The following is a 17,365-nucleotide window of genomic DNA, read 5'->3' on the forward strand; positions in this document are numbered from 1 at the left end:
ACTTTGTTCATCACTTACACTACCTAGGTTGTCAGGGGAAAGGTCAAGATGGGAATGTAAAAGTACATTTTAAGTGACATAATACAGCCCATATTCCTATAGTTGATGATGGGCACATTCTTGCCATTTTTTTCTGTTCCCTAAGAAGCCATACACAGATACCTGAAAGTCTGGCCTTCTTTATAAAGCCCTTTCACAAAATACTTCTTTAGGCTAAATGTAATGTAAAGCAGGGTTAAAATGATTTTCAGTGGCTTAACCAATGCAGTATACCTTTATGTTATTCTCTCCAGCAACATTGGTCTCTGGTCACTTTGTGATTTACTGATTTTTATTGTCTCTGCTGTTTCAAAAATGCAGAAAACAGCAGTGTTTTTGTGACTCCACCTTTTATAAACCTAAGAACCGTGAAACAACCTGTAAATCACAATAAAGATACCATCCAGGATCCTTAATACTTGATACCCTCCAACAACACAGCCATGCTTTCATAAGTTCCTTTCGTGTTCACTTGCATAGGCCAGAGGTTCAGAAAGGTATTTGTTTCCATTATGGAGTAACCGTGCTTTCAGACTACTCCTTCAAGGAATCAAGGAACAGTCAGCATTCACTAGTACACATTGGCCCTTATTCTGATTGAGTCGTACGGCTGCGTGTGCGGTCGGACGGCCGATGTTTGGTGTTTGCGCATGTGCGAACGCCTTGCACGTCTGAACACGGTGTGAGTTCCGTGCAGAAAACGATCGGTGGGAACCATCCGAGCAGGGGGTGGAGAGGGGCGTGAAGGGCTGTTTGGGCTCATTACCATATGCGTACGCCCCGCGTTTCATGGGCGTTTCCCTGAAAACGCTGGCCGTACGTATGGTAATCCGGCTGTGATGCATGTGTGGGAGGTGGACATCAGACATAGACGGATGCCAGTTGCCCGCCCATATCCCTGCTTTCATACAGAAAAATGTCAGAGTGGTCTGGAGCACTCGGTGCTGCCTGACCACTCGATCCATCGCATGAAACATCCACTCGCGGTCCATTCGCTCTGCGTCATTCAGACGGTGTGAGCGATCCGTACGGTAGGCGGGGCTAAGAACAATCTGTGCCCGTCCTAAATATGCATCCGTCCGATTCAACTAGAATAAGTGCAATTGTGCCGAACACCAAACTCAATCATTAAACCATTTACATCCGTGTACACACGCACGCGCACAAGAGGCTGGTCAAGCACTCACCTGCCCCATCTATCTGTCCTGTTCTGCCCCATCCCATCTCCACTCAGTCCCACCCACATTTTCATCCTGCCATTCCTGGTCAACTCGACCTCCTAGGCCACAACTGTACGGTCTCCCTATCATATGCATATGATAGGTTGACCTTAGAAGATATAGATCATGAGTGAATCACGGAGAAAAAGAAGACTCTTTTTGTGGGGCACTCTTAAGATATGTAACGTGAAAAATGAATGAGATGAATGCGATCATCGCTGTCCATACACACTGGGCAGAGTCGCCCAGTGTGTATGGACCTTAAGACTCAGAGACAGCAGAAAATTTGGCTGAAGACTGGAGAGCCAGACTAATATACCAGAAAGGTACATCCTGAGTGTATCACCCTGCAAACATCGACACTCTGTGTCAACACTTAGTTCAGAATACTAGCAAACCTGGCCAAAAACAGGGAGAAGGTAGAAACTTTGTACTTATTTTGTTTCTTCTGTTTTCTGTGATGTTTATCTATAATGTATCCAACAGAAACTGAAACAAACATTTGAAACTACATTGTTGCATCTTGGCATCAACAACAGTATCGCCATATTTTCCACACTAAAGGCCCATACACACTGGGCGACTTTGAGCTGAAAGTTGCTCAAAACTGCAGGTTTGAGCTGCTTTCAGCTCAAAGCCGCCCAGTGTGTATGGGCCGGAGATGAGCGGTGAGCGCTGCTGCGCGCTCCCGCAACATCCCCAGGAAAGCCGTTCATCTGCTGGTTACATCAGCAGATGAGCGGCTTTCAGGGCGGCTTTGCATAATATGCAAAAATCGCCCCCCCCCCCCCTCCGTCGGCAACGGACAGGGGGAAAGCCGCTTAGTGTGTATGCACTGAGCGGCTTTCCCCACAGCGATGATGTCGTCATCATCGCTGTCCATACACGCTGGGCATAGTCGCCCAGTGTGTATGGACCTTTAAACATAGGTCTTGGGGAATTGCAATTCACCCAGCAGGACAGAAATCTATTACAATAACAGGAACTACCTGTTACCCACAATTCTCTCCTTTCTCTGTCACACACATAGGACCAAAATTGGTATATATTTATCAGCAGTCTTGATCTCAATGGGAATTAAACCAGGTTTAATAAAAACATTGATTTTATTAATCATTCCAATTTGCCTCTAACAAGCCCTAGTTAAATCAGACCTGACTAGGCCCACATCACTTTTATTCACTGGTCCCACAGTGGAACCATATTCCAGCTGCACAGCATATAATTAAAGGCTCACTGCAAGACTGGGAATAGAACTCATAAAACCAAATCTCCAGGGCACAGCATATTTGCATAAAAAAGCTCAAAAAGAATTTGGGTTAAAATACCACAGGCTCAATTGTCCTATTTTTATTGCATAAACCAATACAAGTTACGTTTTTATTCTATTTTTCACGTTCCACATCTTAAGAGTGCCCCACAAAAAGAGTCTTTTCTCCTTTATTCACTCATGCCTATACTTGGACTTGGGGAGCACCACTAACTCAAAAGTGTTTTTTCCAATTTGGGATTTAGACATCTATATTAGTTGCTATTAGGCCACACAGGCCGAATCCCACCACGGCGAGGATAGGCCTCACTTGACCTCCCTCATCCTAAGTGGGGAAAACCCAGTGCGGAATCCAAAAACCATATCTCTTAAGATATAGATCATGTCTTTTCTGTCTGTTATTGATTCTCATGTCGGCAGCGGTATCTGTCAGTGGTTATCTGGATGACTGACTGACAATGTCCTATCCAACATCATATGGTCAACATGAGGTTTTGTTTTCTTTAACCTTTTCATACATTAATATGTACGTGGATCTAATTGGCTTCGGTAAAGTGTAGCTGTAATGCACCTTGTTGCTCACTAACTTGGTTGCGGTGGCAGCATTATTTCCAGTGTAATTTTCTGCCTCCTGTCAGTCACGTAACCAGCAGTTTTGGCAGAGATGTCTGATTCCTAAATCTAACCCTTAGCACATGGGTCTTCAAACTGTGGCCCTCCAGATGTTGTGAAACTACAAATCCCAGCATGCCTTGCCAAAGTTTTGGGAGTGTTAAAACTGTGGCAAGGCATCTGGAGGGCCACAGTTTGAAGACCAATGCCTTAGCATTTTGAGAATGGTGACACTTCTTTGTTTTAACACATGGATGCTAAAAATATATATGTGTGTGTGTGTGTGTGTGTGTGTGTGTGAACAAACTCTCGAAGGTTCCACTGCATGAAAAACTGCTGCAGGACAAGATTGTTATTCATTGCTGTGTCTATCTACTTTGAGCTTGGAGAATGAAGGGATCGCAATGTGTGTAGGCCCCTTTAGACAAGCCTCTTGCTTCTGCCAAGTACCTAGAACTAATAGTGCTAAATGCTGCTTTGTATGTCATTATGAAATAGTATAAAATGGCCTATTATTTTCTATAGTACAGCATATACTTGCAGGGCTCTGTCCTAATCATGACAAGTAAAGTTGTTACCTTTCATCACCCGCAAAATCAATACCTTCCAATTTGTTCCTTTTGATAGTTCAGGTGATCAGTCAAGGAGAGGATTGCTCCATTCTCTCTGCAGCACAAAATTATTTCAACAGAAAACCTGCATTTATGTGTATAGCTCAGCCAAAAGCAGCGCTCTTTAATCTTGGCTTTAGAACGTTCTTTTCAGAACTTTAGCAGTTTATACTTTGAAGGACTCGGGACTTGTGTTTTCGTATGAAAGAAAGTTCTCAAAAAAGTTAGGGCAGTGCGGATAGTGTAATGATTACCATTACTGCCTCACAACAATGAGGTCGCGGGTTTGATTCCCAGCATGGCCTTAACTTCGGTGTTTGTATATTCTCCCCTAGAATAAAAGTGTGTGTGTGTGTGTGTACATGTGGTAGGGAATATGGATTGTAAGCTCCACTGGGGCAGGGACTGATGTGAGTGTTCAAATCTATGCAAAGCGCTGCGGAATATGTGTGTGTGCAATACTTAAATAGCTGGTAATAAAATAATACGTTTGTGCACAGTATGTACTTCAACTTGTGTTAAACTTGGTTGTAAATGTTAAAAGTATAATTGCTAAATCACCTAAGGTTTGTAATTCTATCTGGCTACCAGTTTACCTATTTTGCATTCTAGACAAAATAAAACCACTATGGCATAAGTAATAGTAATAATTGGCATTAATTAGTTGTCACTTAGCTCTTACAAAATGTTGTTAGCAGACTTGTGTTTAGTATATGTTAGTTCACTTCTATCAACTGTTTTCATCACTGCAAAATAGTACCGGTTGAATATTGAATTTGTTTTATCTCGTATGATTAAGGGAAGTTCTGAGGTTTTTGGGCTTATTTCTTTTTGCTTAAAGGAAATCGGTTATATTAATTTGCAGACAAGTAATTTTTCTCTGTAGCTATAGAATACCGCATACCGGTCACCGGGTCAGCGCTGTCTAGATCAACCGTTATGGGATCGACCACTTTTGGTCTCAAGCTACAGTGATGGGAGATGCAAACGTGAGAGCAACAGAGATGAGGTCGACAGTCACCACAAGTTTTGTTTGGTGTAGCCCAACCTGGTTCATACTTTACTATCCAAGTGGGCATAGAGTGAGAATATAATGTAACGTGCCGAAGCTTGTTGAGAGCAGTATGCCATGGGAGGGGACACTGTGCACATATAGTGCAGTATTCAATGCCGGTGCGAGCGGCCGGCGAGGGGGTTAAACTGCGAGGATCACAGAAAACCAGTGATCCTCGCAGTTTAACCCCCGCGCCGGCCGCTCGCACTATGCAACGTTCCGGGGGAATCCTCGCCGTCACAGAACGGCGAGGATTCCCCTAAACTGCGAGAGCCGCGGCTAGTGCAGCAAACTCGCTGTAATTAGCCTCGGCTCTCGCAGCTTTTGGAGGCACATTCGCAAATTCCCCCTCGCTCAAAAAACGGAGCGAGGGGGAATTTGCGAATGAGGGGGGGTCAGTTGAATACTGACAGGGTGAGCGGTGACTGCGAGCAAAAAGTCCTGCTCGCAGTCACCGCTCGCCCACGGCATTGAATATATTCCATAGAGTGTTCACAGGGAGCCTTAAGACAATAGGCACTGATTAAACCTGAAAAATTTGTGTCAACGTTTTGACTGTGTACCTAGTCTCCTTCGATCTTCTGCTTGCATCTAACCCCCCTCACTGTAGTATATGTGTGGGTGAACCTCAGTGTTTAGGCGCTCTGTATTAGGGCGCTACGCTAACCTTTACCCCATAATCTAACCCCCCTCACTGTCACTCTAGACCCCATTGACTATCTTTAGCCATCTAACTAGACGCCTCAGACCAAGAGGTGGTTGATCTGTAACTATTGATCTAGACAGCGTCGATCACCTATCCTGTAACCACAGAGTACACCTTTAAAAAAAAAAAAAAATGTTATTCTTGTCTTCGTAAATTTTTTATTCTAAAACTTTATGCTGTTGAATTCCTTTATTTTGCAGATGGTTCCACCCGAATATCACAGGTGTTGAGGCAGAAAATCTTTTGTTGACCCGTGGTGTAGATGGTAGTTTTTTGGCTCGTCCCAGCAAGAGTAATCCAGGCGATTTCACTCTTTCTGTAAGGTAAGAGAGTCCATATGTCCTTTTTATAATGGTTCTTGTCTATTAATATCTAATACTGATTATATGATTTTGCACAGTTTTTTTTAAACATTTGCATAATGTTAATTTGTTAGTGAAAAGCAATTTAATATAATCCCTTCAGAATCCACAAAATGCATATAGAGATTTGGTTTAGAAAATATACTTCATTGGAATTACTTAGTAGGTCACATTTCATTCCTCTAAACATCTTCCTATTCAGAACAGTAACCCGTTTATAATGTTTATTGTTGACCTTTTTCACTTTTAGAATAAAAAAAAAATTGTCACCTTTTCATAGCTATTATATATATCTTTTCCTAAGGGAGAAAAACAGCACTTCTTGACATTTTTTAGGTTGAATTTACATTAGACTTATCTAATTAAACTTTTAAAGTGACTATTTTTCAATTGTCTAACAATCTGGCACTTTTGAAAAACATGTGGATCGACAATCCACGTGTTTTTGTTGTAAGTGCGGCCATTTTTAACAGGGTTTTTTTATTTTTTAGTCCTTTTTCACCAATGCAGCTTCGACTGCAAAAAAATAGTGAACCTGCATCGGTGAAACATGACTAAAAACCGTTCAAAAGCGTCTGGAATTAAATAGGAAAGTCTGTTGTGGTTTTGGCTAGCTGAAATAACTGACTGGATAAATGTCTACAATTAAAGCTTCTATCTATTCCCTAGACTCATAGAATACATCTATTTTATATATTTATCTACCTAATAGATAAATGTCTGAGGGGTAGGTAGAGGAGGATACCAAGAAATGAGTAACGGTTCACTGAAGGGTTTTTTCCTAACATTTCAGGAGGAATGGAGCAGTGACGCACATAAAGATCCAGAACACTGGAGATTACTATGACTTGTATGGAGGGGAGAAGTTTGCTACACTGGCTGAACTGGTTCAGTATTACATGGAACACCATGGTCAACTTAAGGAAAAAAATGGTGATGTTATTGAGCTGAAATACCCATTGAACTGTGCTGACCCTACTTCTGAGAGGTGAGTGGGCTATATTAGGAGCCCAATGGAAACAATACACACAGTTGTATAGCACTGTTTTTTGCTGGCTTGTGACCAGTATCAAGGTAAGCCTTTAAATGTATAGCGTTTAACTACAAGTCATTTTATATCAGATGAGGCATCTTCACTTTTATGCCTGTGGAGACCATTTATTTCATAATATAAAGCTATATATACCATCGTCCTGAAGAGAGCTTTTCTGAGCAGCTGGGTGCTATTTTTCTGGAACGTTGGGTTACACTTTCTTACTGTGCAAATTAATGAAGGGAGCAAAACCCTTTATATGCAGAAATAAAAATTCTATTGGGAAATTATGAAAATTCTAATTCTGCCAGAGAGAACTAAAAATGTGCTTGATTCATTTGTAAAGGGTCATACTGAATACTATTCCTTAACCAGAAGTATGTATTTTGCTTTCAGGTGGTTCCATGGTCATCTTTCTGGTAAAGAAGCCGAAAAATTGCTAACCGAGAAAGGCAAACATGGAAGCTTTCTGGTGCGTGAAAGCCAAAGTCATCCTGGAGATTTTGTCTTGTCTGTCCGCACTGGTGATGACAAAGTAGAAAGCAATGATAGCAAATCCAAAGTGACACACGTCATGATACGGTGCCAGGTAATCTGTCTTGAGAAACATTTCATTATTTTAAGCTCTCCTACAATAGTGTGTTGTAAGGACACCTAATAAATCTCTTTACAGCAGGCACAGTGCTTTTCTTAGCTAATCTTAGATGTTCGAAAGAAATTCTGTAAATGGAAATTTTGGTTGAAAGCAGAGGCGCACAACTTCCAAGAAGCACTGTGATCTGGCCACCAAATCCTTACACATTACAACATTTGAAAATATTAGATTACTGTTCAGTATGTCTTCATAAGGGATATAACGTTGGCTCTGCAACAAATAGATCTTGAAGGAAAGATTTTGTAATTCAAAGTTTTTATGAATGGTTTCATTCAGATTTAGGCCATTATTCTGGTTCACTCGCAACGGCAAATTCCTTCTCAAATGGACAGAACCATGTGCACTGCAGGTGGGACAGATGTAACTTGTGCAGAGAGAATTAGATTTGGGTGAGTTATTTTGTTTCTGTGCAGGGTAAATCCGGACTGCTTTTTATTTTTACCCTGCAATATAGATCTCACTTTGACGTAAAACCCCACCCTAATCTAATTCTCTCTGCACATGTTATATCTGCCCCACCTGCAGTGCACATGGTTTTGTCCATTTGAGAAGGATGTTGCCTTGGCGAGTGAACCAGAATAAGGGCCTAAGTTCATTGCTGCTATATTGAACAATGATTGCCTCCTCAGGGTTCGCAAATACGCGCTATAGCGCGTATTTTACCCTAAAACGCTCACCGGGGACTCAGTTTTTCAAACTGAAGGGGTCCCCGAGGACGCGCTGAGCTGCGCCTGTGAGGCTGAGCCGCCGTGAGCCGCTGTAAAAGCCAATCAGTGCAGCGGCCGCCGGGACCCAATCACTGCGCAGTGGCCGCCCGGCAGCCAATCACTGCACAGTGGCCGCCCGGCAGCCAATCACTGCACAGTGGCCGCCCGGCAGCCAATCACTGCAGGTGCAAGCCCTGCCATCTATTTTGAGAGCAGCAGCAGCCTAGTTCACGGTCAAAGTGTTTGTGGCTCTGCGAGTCTGCATCCTTCTGCTGCCCCCCGCCGTGTAAATTCATTCTGCTGCTGAGAGCGGGGGACGGGATGTGATATGGCAACTCTCAGCATAAGAGGTGAGCGTGCTGTCAGCGCAGTGGGGGACTGGATGAGGCTGGAAAAGCTGACACGCTGCTCAACTCAGAGCAGCCTTTCAGCTCTTCCAGCCACATCCAGTCCCCCGCCTTGCAGACAGCCCACTCACCAGTGTATCAGCCTTACCAGCCCCCCCCCCCGTAACCAGAATAACCCCCACCCCCACGGCAACCAGAATAACCCCCCCCCCACTGTGGCAACCAGCATAAAATCCCCCCCCCCCCCCCCCCCCCCTGCGCCAACCAGCATGTAACCCCTGCAAGGAGCATATAACCCCTGGCAACAAGCATGTACTGTAGGTAAGCAGCCCTTATGTGCTATAATATATACTGGGCATTACAGTGTGTACTATAATACATACTGGGCATTATGGTGTGCTGTAATATGTACTGGGCATAACTGTGTGTGCTGTAATATGTACTGGGCATTGCGGGGTGTGCTTTAATGTGTACTGGGCATTATGGTGTGCTGTAATGTGTACTGGGCATTATGGTGTGCTGTAATATGTACTGGGCATAACTGTGTGTGCTGTAATATGTACTGGGCATTACGGGGTGTGATGTAAATCACTGGGCATTACGGTGTTTTCTATAATGTGTACCGGGCATAACGGTGTGTGCTGTAATATGTACTGGGCATTACGGGGTGTGCTGTAATGTGTACTGGGCATAACGGTGTGTGCTGTAATATGTACTGGGCATTACGGGGTGTGCTTTAATGTGTACTGGGCATTATGGTGTGCTGTAATGTGTACTGGGCATTATGGTGTGCTGTAATGTGTACTGGGCATTATGGTGTGCTGTAATGTGTACTGGGCATTATGGTGTGCTGTAATGTGTACTGGGCATAACTGTGTGTGCTGTAATATGTACTGGGCATTACGGGGTGTGCTGTAATGTACTGGGCATTACGGTGTGTTCTATAATGTGTACCGGGCATAACGGTGTGTTCTATAATGTGTACTGGGCATTACGGGGTGTGCTGTAATGTGTACTGGGCATAACGGTGTGTTCTATAATGTGTACTGGGCATAACGGTGTGTGCTATAATGTGTACTGGGCATAACGGTGTGTGCTATAATGTGTACTGGGCATAACGGTGTGTGCTGTAATGTGTACTGGGCATAACGGTGTGTGCTGTAATGTGTACTGGGCACTGTCCCTGTTTACAGGTTTAGATAGTTTCTAGTATATATGTATTTTTAAGCGAGTGGCCCAATTCATAACCCCCCCCCCCCCCCCCCCGACCCACATGTGCCATGCTGGGGAGAAGGGGAGAGGAGGCTTTATTCCGTTGGGACCCAGAAAAGGTCAGGTAGGACCCCAATTTTTAGAAGTGAAGGGTCCCCGGGACCCACTTTTTTGGGTGGTTTTCGCGAATACTGCTCCTGACCCTGAATCCAAGATGTTTCATTTTCCTAACAAGAGAAACTGCCCACCCAAATCTTGGTATTCATTCCAATATATTTATTCATTATTAATCAGTTTTTTTCAATTTCAGGCTATTTGGAGATTCTTATTGCTCTGATGTTTAATGGCTAGAAAAGTAAATAATAGCTGACCTGTCAGTATATGTTTGAGCTATACAATGAAGTTCAGAAAATCATGGGCCTAGCATTGTATAGGACCCTCTCTAGCCCGGAGAAGTGCAGTAATTATGTGGCATAGTTTCCTTAAGTGAACGGAAGACCTCTGGGGAGGGAATTGGATGTTGGCCCATTTGGTGGATTCCTTAGCACAGCTTCTTGATGTTTGGAGCTTTATCCTGCCAAAATATTCCATTATTGTTGGGGTATATCAAGGGCTCATATTATTTTATTTTTTATGTCTTCCAGCGCTAATAATTTAATAATTAAATAAATTAACTGAAAATATTTATTTTCCAAATAATGATAGCAGCAAATATTAATACTTGCTTGTGGAAGCAAGTTAATCACCCCTGGGTGAATAGTAAACATTAAAAAGCTTTTATATTGCGCTAATATTTAAGAGCAATGGCAAATGGTATGGAGAATTAGACCATGACACAATGATTAAGAAAATAGTAATTGAATAAATAAATATACAACAGGTTGTAATAGAATAAATTATATTATATACACTGTGCAAACAATATACAATCAATAAACACTGTATTAAATAAAAAATATATGTTTTTTGTAATATTAGGAGATGGATCATTGTTGTTGAAATTTAGTGAGCCCTCAGACCCAAAGTGCATTTATGGGTGTCTAATAGAATAACCGTCCAGGTACAGGGTGTAAAAAAAATAAAAAAAGTCACTGAATGGATAGATTACCTTTTGATTATAAGGCCGGGTCCATTGGATTGAACGCAGTGATGGAGTTTTCACATTACCAGTCCCCCCCTCAGGAAAGACTGAACGGTCTGCAGTGCGCCTGCAAGCTGTTCTTCTCTGCAGGGAAGGCGATACTGTGAGCCCCGCCTCTGTGCTGTAGTTGGCCGCACACACCGTAGATGTGCTTTTCTAGAAGTAGGGGTAGTGGGAAGAAAATATTGCGCTAAACCTTCGCTGAGGGATATACTGGAGAGTGTGGGTCACCTACTCACACCAAAAAGTAAACAAATTGGAAAGAAGTTACCAGTTATCCCCTTAGCGCTGGTTGAAAATAGATTTCTTGTTTTCTTATTGGTTTACCCAAAAAGCAAAAACAGAGAAAAAGACACAATAGTGTAATACAGTTTTTTTCACAATAATATTGACATATATGACACCGGTGATTGAACTGACTCGTACCCTTTTCCTATGTCTACTAACATGTAGACATTAGCGTTTTTGATAGGGGAGCGGTCACGTCACCGATGGATCAGATAGTATCTGTATCTCTTGCTCATGAAAAAGAGAAGGTACTGGATGGTGTAATACAGTTTTATTTTCTATGACATGGATACATATGATAAAAAGGTAGCAAGGTGGACTCTCACCAAAACGTGTGGTCCACACACGTAGATGCAGAAAAATGCGCAGATGTTACAAGTTTTTGTGGGGGGTCCCAGGCGTCCCTGACAGTCTCCCAGCAGTGCAGTCCCACCAAGCTTCCTCACTCCAGCCGCCAACGCGTTTCGAAACACACCGGTTTCTTTGTCAAGGCATATGGAGTGCAGTGTTCAATACCTTTATTTATACTCCCTACATGTATACCTATTACCAGACATGGAATTTCCTAGCCGCTGATGTCCTATCTTAAACATATACAATGGTATAGAGTCCGTTTCGGGTTTGTTTTTAACCCGCGGGAACACGTACATTACTTCCGCGTTCCACATTGATTTACTGCCGGAAATGACGTTTGCGGTTCACTCCGCGTATTTCCGGTTATTAAACTTGCGGCGAACGTCCCATATCTCTTGATTCTCCGCCGGATTGACGTCGGAAATGACGTCTGCGGTTCATTCCGCAGCCTTCTGGATATGTTCACTGATCCGTACTTTAAAAGCTCTACTAGTTCGACCTATATAAAATTTGGAGCATGTGCATTCTATTGCATAGACGACATTTACAGAGTGGCATGTTAAAAATTCTTTAATAATGTGTTTCTTCCCATTAATATTTAGCTCATTGATCTTGGGGCCAAAAGTGTTTGTTACATGTTTAAAGCCCATACAAGATCCACACCTATAGAATCCTATTGAGTTAATGGTAGACTTTTTAGGTGAAATGGGATGAAGGCTTTTCACAAGTTTTGTTTTAAGATTAGGTGCCTTCCTAAAAACACATTTTGGATTGGTGGGAATTTCTTTTCCTATGATTGGGTCCTTTTTTAGTATGTCCCAATGTTTACTGATAATTTTCTTTACTTCTTTATGTTGTGAGGAGAAGTTGGTGGTGAAGGACCACTTATAATTATCATTTTTTACAAGTTGAGTATTTTTGGGTTCGAAGAGTGTTTCTCTATCGAGATCTTGAGTATTTTTTAGAGATTGATTCACTTTGGCTTCTTCATAGCCACTCTTTACGAACCGCTCCTTCATTTCAATCGCTTGACTGTTGAACACATTGAGTTCTGTGCAGTTTCTCCGCAGGCGCTTGAACTGGCCTGCTGGAATTGACTCAAGCCACATGTCCAAGTGACAACTGTCACGGTTTATATATGCCTGTGAGTCAGTCGGCTTAATGTAGTTTTTTGTTTTCAGCGTATTATTCTCAACGTAAATGACAATATCTAAGAAATTAACACTTTCTTTACTTATATTAAAAGTTTAAATTATTATATTAAAATATATTAAATTTACCTTCATGAATTGTACATTAATACCTTCTTTTTTATACCGTCTTTATTACCCCCTCGCATACTGCACTTTAATTGAGAGACCTACTACCTCATCAATTGAAAGAAATGGCGGAACGGTAGCTGGAACGCAAAGTGTATAGAAACCAGCATTTCCGCCATAATTTCCTGGTGAATGGACCGCATAACTATACCAGAAGGCTGCGGAATGAACCGCAGACGTCATTTCTGACGTCAATCCGGCGGAGAATCAAGAGATATGGGACGTTCGCCGCAAGTTTAATAACCGGAAATACGCGGAGTGAACCGCAAACGTCATTTCCGGCAGTAAATCAATGTGGAACGCGGAAGTAATGTACGTGTTCCTGCGGGTTAAAAACAAACCCGAAACGGACTCTATACCATTGTATATGTTTAAGATAGGACATCAGCGGCTAGGAAATTCCATGTCTGGTAATAGGTATACATGTAGGGAGTATAAATAAAGGTATTGAACACTGCACTCCATATGCCTTGACAAAGAAACCGGTGTGTTTCGAAACGCGTTGGCGGCTGGAGTGAGGAAGCTTGGTGGGACTGCACTGCTGGGAGACTGTCAGGGACGCCTGGGACCCCCCACAAAAACTTGTAACATCTGCGCATTTGTCTGCATCTACGTGTGTGGACCACACGTTTTGGTGAGAGTCCACCTTGCTACCTTTTTATCATATGTATCCATGTCATAGAAAATAAAACTGTATTACACCATCCAGTACCTTCTCTTTTTCATGAGCAAGAGATACAGATACTATCTGATCCATCGGTGACGTGACCGCTCCCCTATCAAAAACGCTAATGTCTACATGTTAGTAGACATAGGAAAAGGGTACGAGTCAGTTCAATCACCGGTGTCATATATGTCAATATTATTGTGAAAAAAACTGTATTACACTATTGTGTCTTTTTCTCTGTTTTTGCTTTTTGGGTAAACCAATAAGAAAACAAGAAATCTATTTTCAACCAGCGCTAAGGGGATAACTGGTAACTTCTTTCCAAACCGTAGATGTGCTGGTGATGGGGCAATCAGCAACTCCATCCTCTCTCCACCGCTGACTACTGGAAAATGTCAAGCATTGCAGTGTTGTGGTTACTGTTCAATGACTTGTTCAGGCAGACCAGCTGACTTAACCCATGCCACTTACACGCCATACTATTGTGGAACCACCACCAGTCTGCGTGATGCCTTGTTGAAATCTGTTGTCCACTGCCTCATGCGGTCGACACCACACCAGAACCACTACCAGCAGCATAATATAACCATGGCTCATCTGACCATGCCACATGAACTGATGCATGTGTGATATTACTTGTTCCACAGCTTTATGAATTTGCTTTATTCAGGTACCTACCATATATACTCGAGTATAAGCCTACTTTTTCAGAACATTTTTTATGCTGAAAAGGCCCCCTCGGCTTGGAGGGTCCCTCTCGAGTGAGCGTCCCACTTGAGTCAATACGTTTTTTCCCAGTTTTTTGTTGTAAAATTAGGTGCCTCGGCTTATATTCGGGTCGACTTATACTCTAGTATATACAGTAATTTAAATCTGCATTTCACAATCCCCTTTCAAATGTTCAGATATTGATTAGAAGTGCCTATATTCTTATATATCCTATATACTAAATTTTTGTATATTCTTCTCTTTATGACAGGTTCTTCAGCAAATAGATTTGATTGTATGATTTTCCATACCATTGTCCTTTTTGCTTTCTTTAGTTTCTGAAAACTTTTAGACAGCGGTTTCATTTTTATGAACCTTCAATGTGTATCTAAATCTAAAAGGAAGTTTTCTTCGCCTCCTTTTAATTGACCTTGCCTTGGAAGGTTTAGTCAGGCCTGAAAAAAAAGTTACAGGGCACTTGTAGGCTGTAGACCAGGCATTCCCAACCACGGTCCTCAAGGCACACCAACAGTGCAGGTTTTGTAGATATCCAGGCTTGAGCACAGGTGACAATTAGTATCTGAGGGATTCTGATTAAACCATCTGTGCTGAAGCCTGGATATCACTAAAACCTGCACTGTTGCTGTGCCTTGAGGACCGTGGTTGGAAATGCCTGCTGTAGACCTTTAATGGCCACCTAAAAAGGATATGGAAAAGGAATGCCTTTGGTGGATACTCCCATCGGTAAATATATATTTCTCTCTTTGATCCCCATATAGAAAGACCAGAATGCCCCCCCAAGCCCATTTTATCTTTTGCTAGGGTGTCCTTTCTTCATAGGGTGGGCAAATACAGTCCACCAGGCTACATTTACTTCTTTACATTATGTACATTTCCGGTGTACTGTAGCTCCTAATTGCTAGACGCTACTATCAGTTCATTACTAACCGCAATATGATGTAGCCGTAGTTCTCTGGAAAGGGATAGAGACTCTATAAATTTTTTTAGAAATACTGACCTTTTTGTAATTTGCAGTTTATATATATATATATATATATATATATATATATAATTACACTTTATAGCTTTATACAACTTTTTTCCCCACAAATAGCATTGGTTTGTAATGGAGCACATATTACTTATGTTTTGAGAACAATAAGACACTTTAGATGTTTTACTAAGAAACAAACATTACAGTGTAACAGAATACATGGTTGCTGGTAGTGAGAAACTTTTATTTACAGTAAAAGCTTGTTTTTATTTTTTTATGTAATTTTCTTCTAATAACCCTTTAACGCCATCCAAAATTCCTGGGTACGCCCTGGGAACAACCCGGGACTAGCGCTGGTGTGAAAGGGTCCTAGGCCGAAATCACTGATGTCCCTGGATTTCAACCCTGCTAGCTACCAGTGTTGCTCCTGGGACCTTTCCAGGTTACTGGCCGGTATGAAAGATGCAGGGACATGTCCCTCCCTCCTGTGTTGACCTCTGCTGATGCTGATTGGCTATGCAGGGCAACTTCTTTATTAAGTTTCTTATATAGCGCACACATGTTCCACAGCGCTTTACAGACAATATTTGAACAATCACATCAGTCCCTGCCCCAGGGGAGCTTACAATCTATATTCCCTACCACATGTACACGCACACACACATTTACTCTTGGGTTAATTTATTTGTTGGAAGCAAATTAATCTAACAGTAACTTTTTGGATTGTAGGAATACCTGAAGGAAACCCATGCAAGTACAGGGAGAATATACAAACACTGCATAGTTAGGGCCATGCTGGGAATCAAAACCATGACCTCAGTGCTGTGCGGCAGCGATGCTAACCTTTTCCCCATCCGTACTGCCAAGGACGTACTGCCACTGTTAAGGATGCCTAGATATACCATAATACCATAACATTGCGAAGATCCTGGCATCGCAGAGCATCCTCCATAGCCAGTTGTGGCTTAAAAAAGTCAATTTCTAATGACATTCTCCTATAAATGTAGGGTCATCCCGGGTTCAGTATGAAAGGTGCAGACCTGGGATGCTTCAAAAGCATGTGTAAACGGGGCCCAACCTGGGAATGTGCCTGGAATTTAATTCCTGGGTTGGTCTCTGCATTTCTGGAGACAAGCTTCAAAACAGAGGGAAAAAGTTACTTGACCTTTGCATGTTTGGCTTTTGTTTTAAGTCACCACGTCCGTATGCCCCTTAAGTCAAGTCTTCTAGAAAATGTATGGAAGTTTGTTTTTCAGCAAAGCTTGTCAAACAATTATGCAAATTTCAATTTAGTCTTGAATCAATAAGGTTCTTTTTTTTTCGCTAGGAACTGAAATATGATGTTGGAGGTGGAGAGAAGTTTGACTCCCTGACTGACCTGGTTGAACACTATAAGAAGAATCCAATGGTAGAGACACTAGGGACAGTTCTACAGCTCAAACAGGTACAGAAAAAAGTTTGGACTGCTCATTAAGGTCCCAGATGTTTCAAGCTTCAAAAAATGATAAAGTGGTGATAAATAACTATCCACTCCTAACTGTCATTTTTCAAACCCAGCATGTCAGTTAGGAGCAGATTGGCTGACTGTTTATCACTTTCCATTTTATCACGTTTTGAAGCTTGATACATCTGGCTCTAAGAAGCAGCCGTAACCGGACTGTATATGGGAATGCGGTCGTCAGGTTGACAGTGTCTAGGTGTATAGTCATTATGTTCACCACAATGGATTGACAGGCAGTAGGTTGACACCTGAAAAAGGTCAACACAAGCAAAAAGGTTGACATGAGAAGCTTTACCATCCCAGTGGATGTGGAGGGGAATATAATAGTGCCTGAAGCATTGGATAGTGGTACACTTCTACAGTGTCCTAATACCACATAACCCCCCCTAATGACCTAATGACTGTCAACCTAAAACGTGTTTACCTAATGACCCGTGTTTACCTAATGACCCATACTCCTGTAAAATGTAGCTTTCACATCACACTTTTAAAACGGTATATTGCCGTTTTTTTGCCTTTTAAAACGTTTAAGGCTGCAGTGTGAAAGTGTCATAGTTGAAATACC

The 17,365-nt window shown here is 42.1% G+C and overlaps 1 protein-coding gene across 2 annotated transcripts in view; it reads left to right on the forward strand.

The window, feature by feature from the left end:
* PTPN11 (protein tyrosine phosphatase non-receptor type 11) overlaps window positions 1-17,365 on the forward strand; it is a 71,769-nt gene that overhangs the window by 12,211 nt on the left and 42,193 nt on the right. The window contains exons 2-5 of one of the 2 annotated variants that reach the window (XM_083151439.1): window positions 5,713-5,835; window positions 6,671-6,862; window positions 7,304-7,496; window positions 16,627-16,743. In XM_083151439.1, coding sequence (XP_083007565.1) covers window positions 5,713-5,835; window positions 6,671-6,862; window positions 7,304-7,496; window positions 16,627-16,743 — 625 coding nt within the window. Of the gene's footprint in view, window positions 1-5,712; window positions 5,836-6,667; window positions 6,863-7,303; window positions 7,497-16,626; window positions 16,744-17,365 lie in introns of both variants that reach the window. The other variant, XM_083151438.1, reaches the window with a different exon arrangement.

The sequence above is a fragment of the Crinia signifera genome, chromosome 1, assembly GCF_055691185.1.
Source record: "Crinia signifera chromosome 1, ASM5569118v1, whole genome shotgun sequence".
In the NCBI taxonomy this organism is placed as follows: domain Eukaryota; kingdom Metazoa; phylum Chordata; class Amphibia; order Anura; family Myobatrachidae; genus Crinia; species Crinia signifera.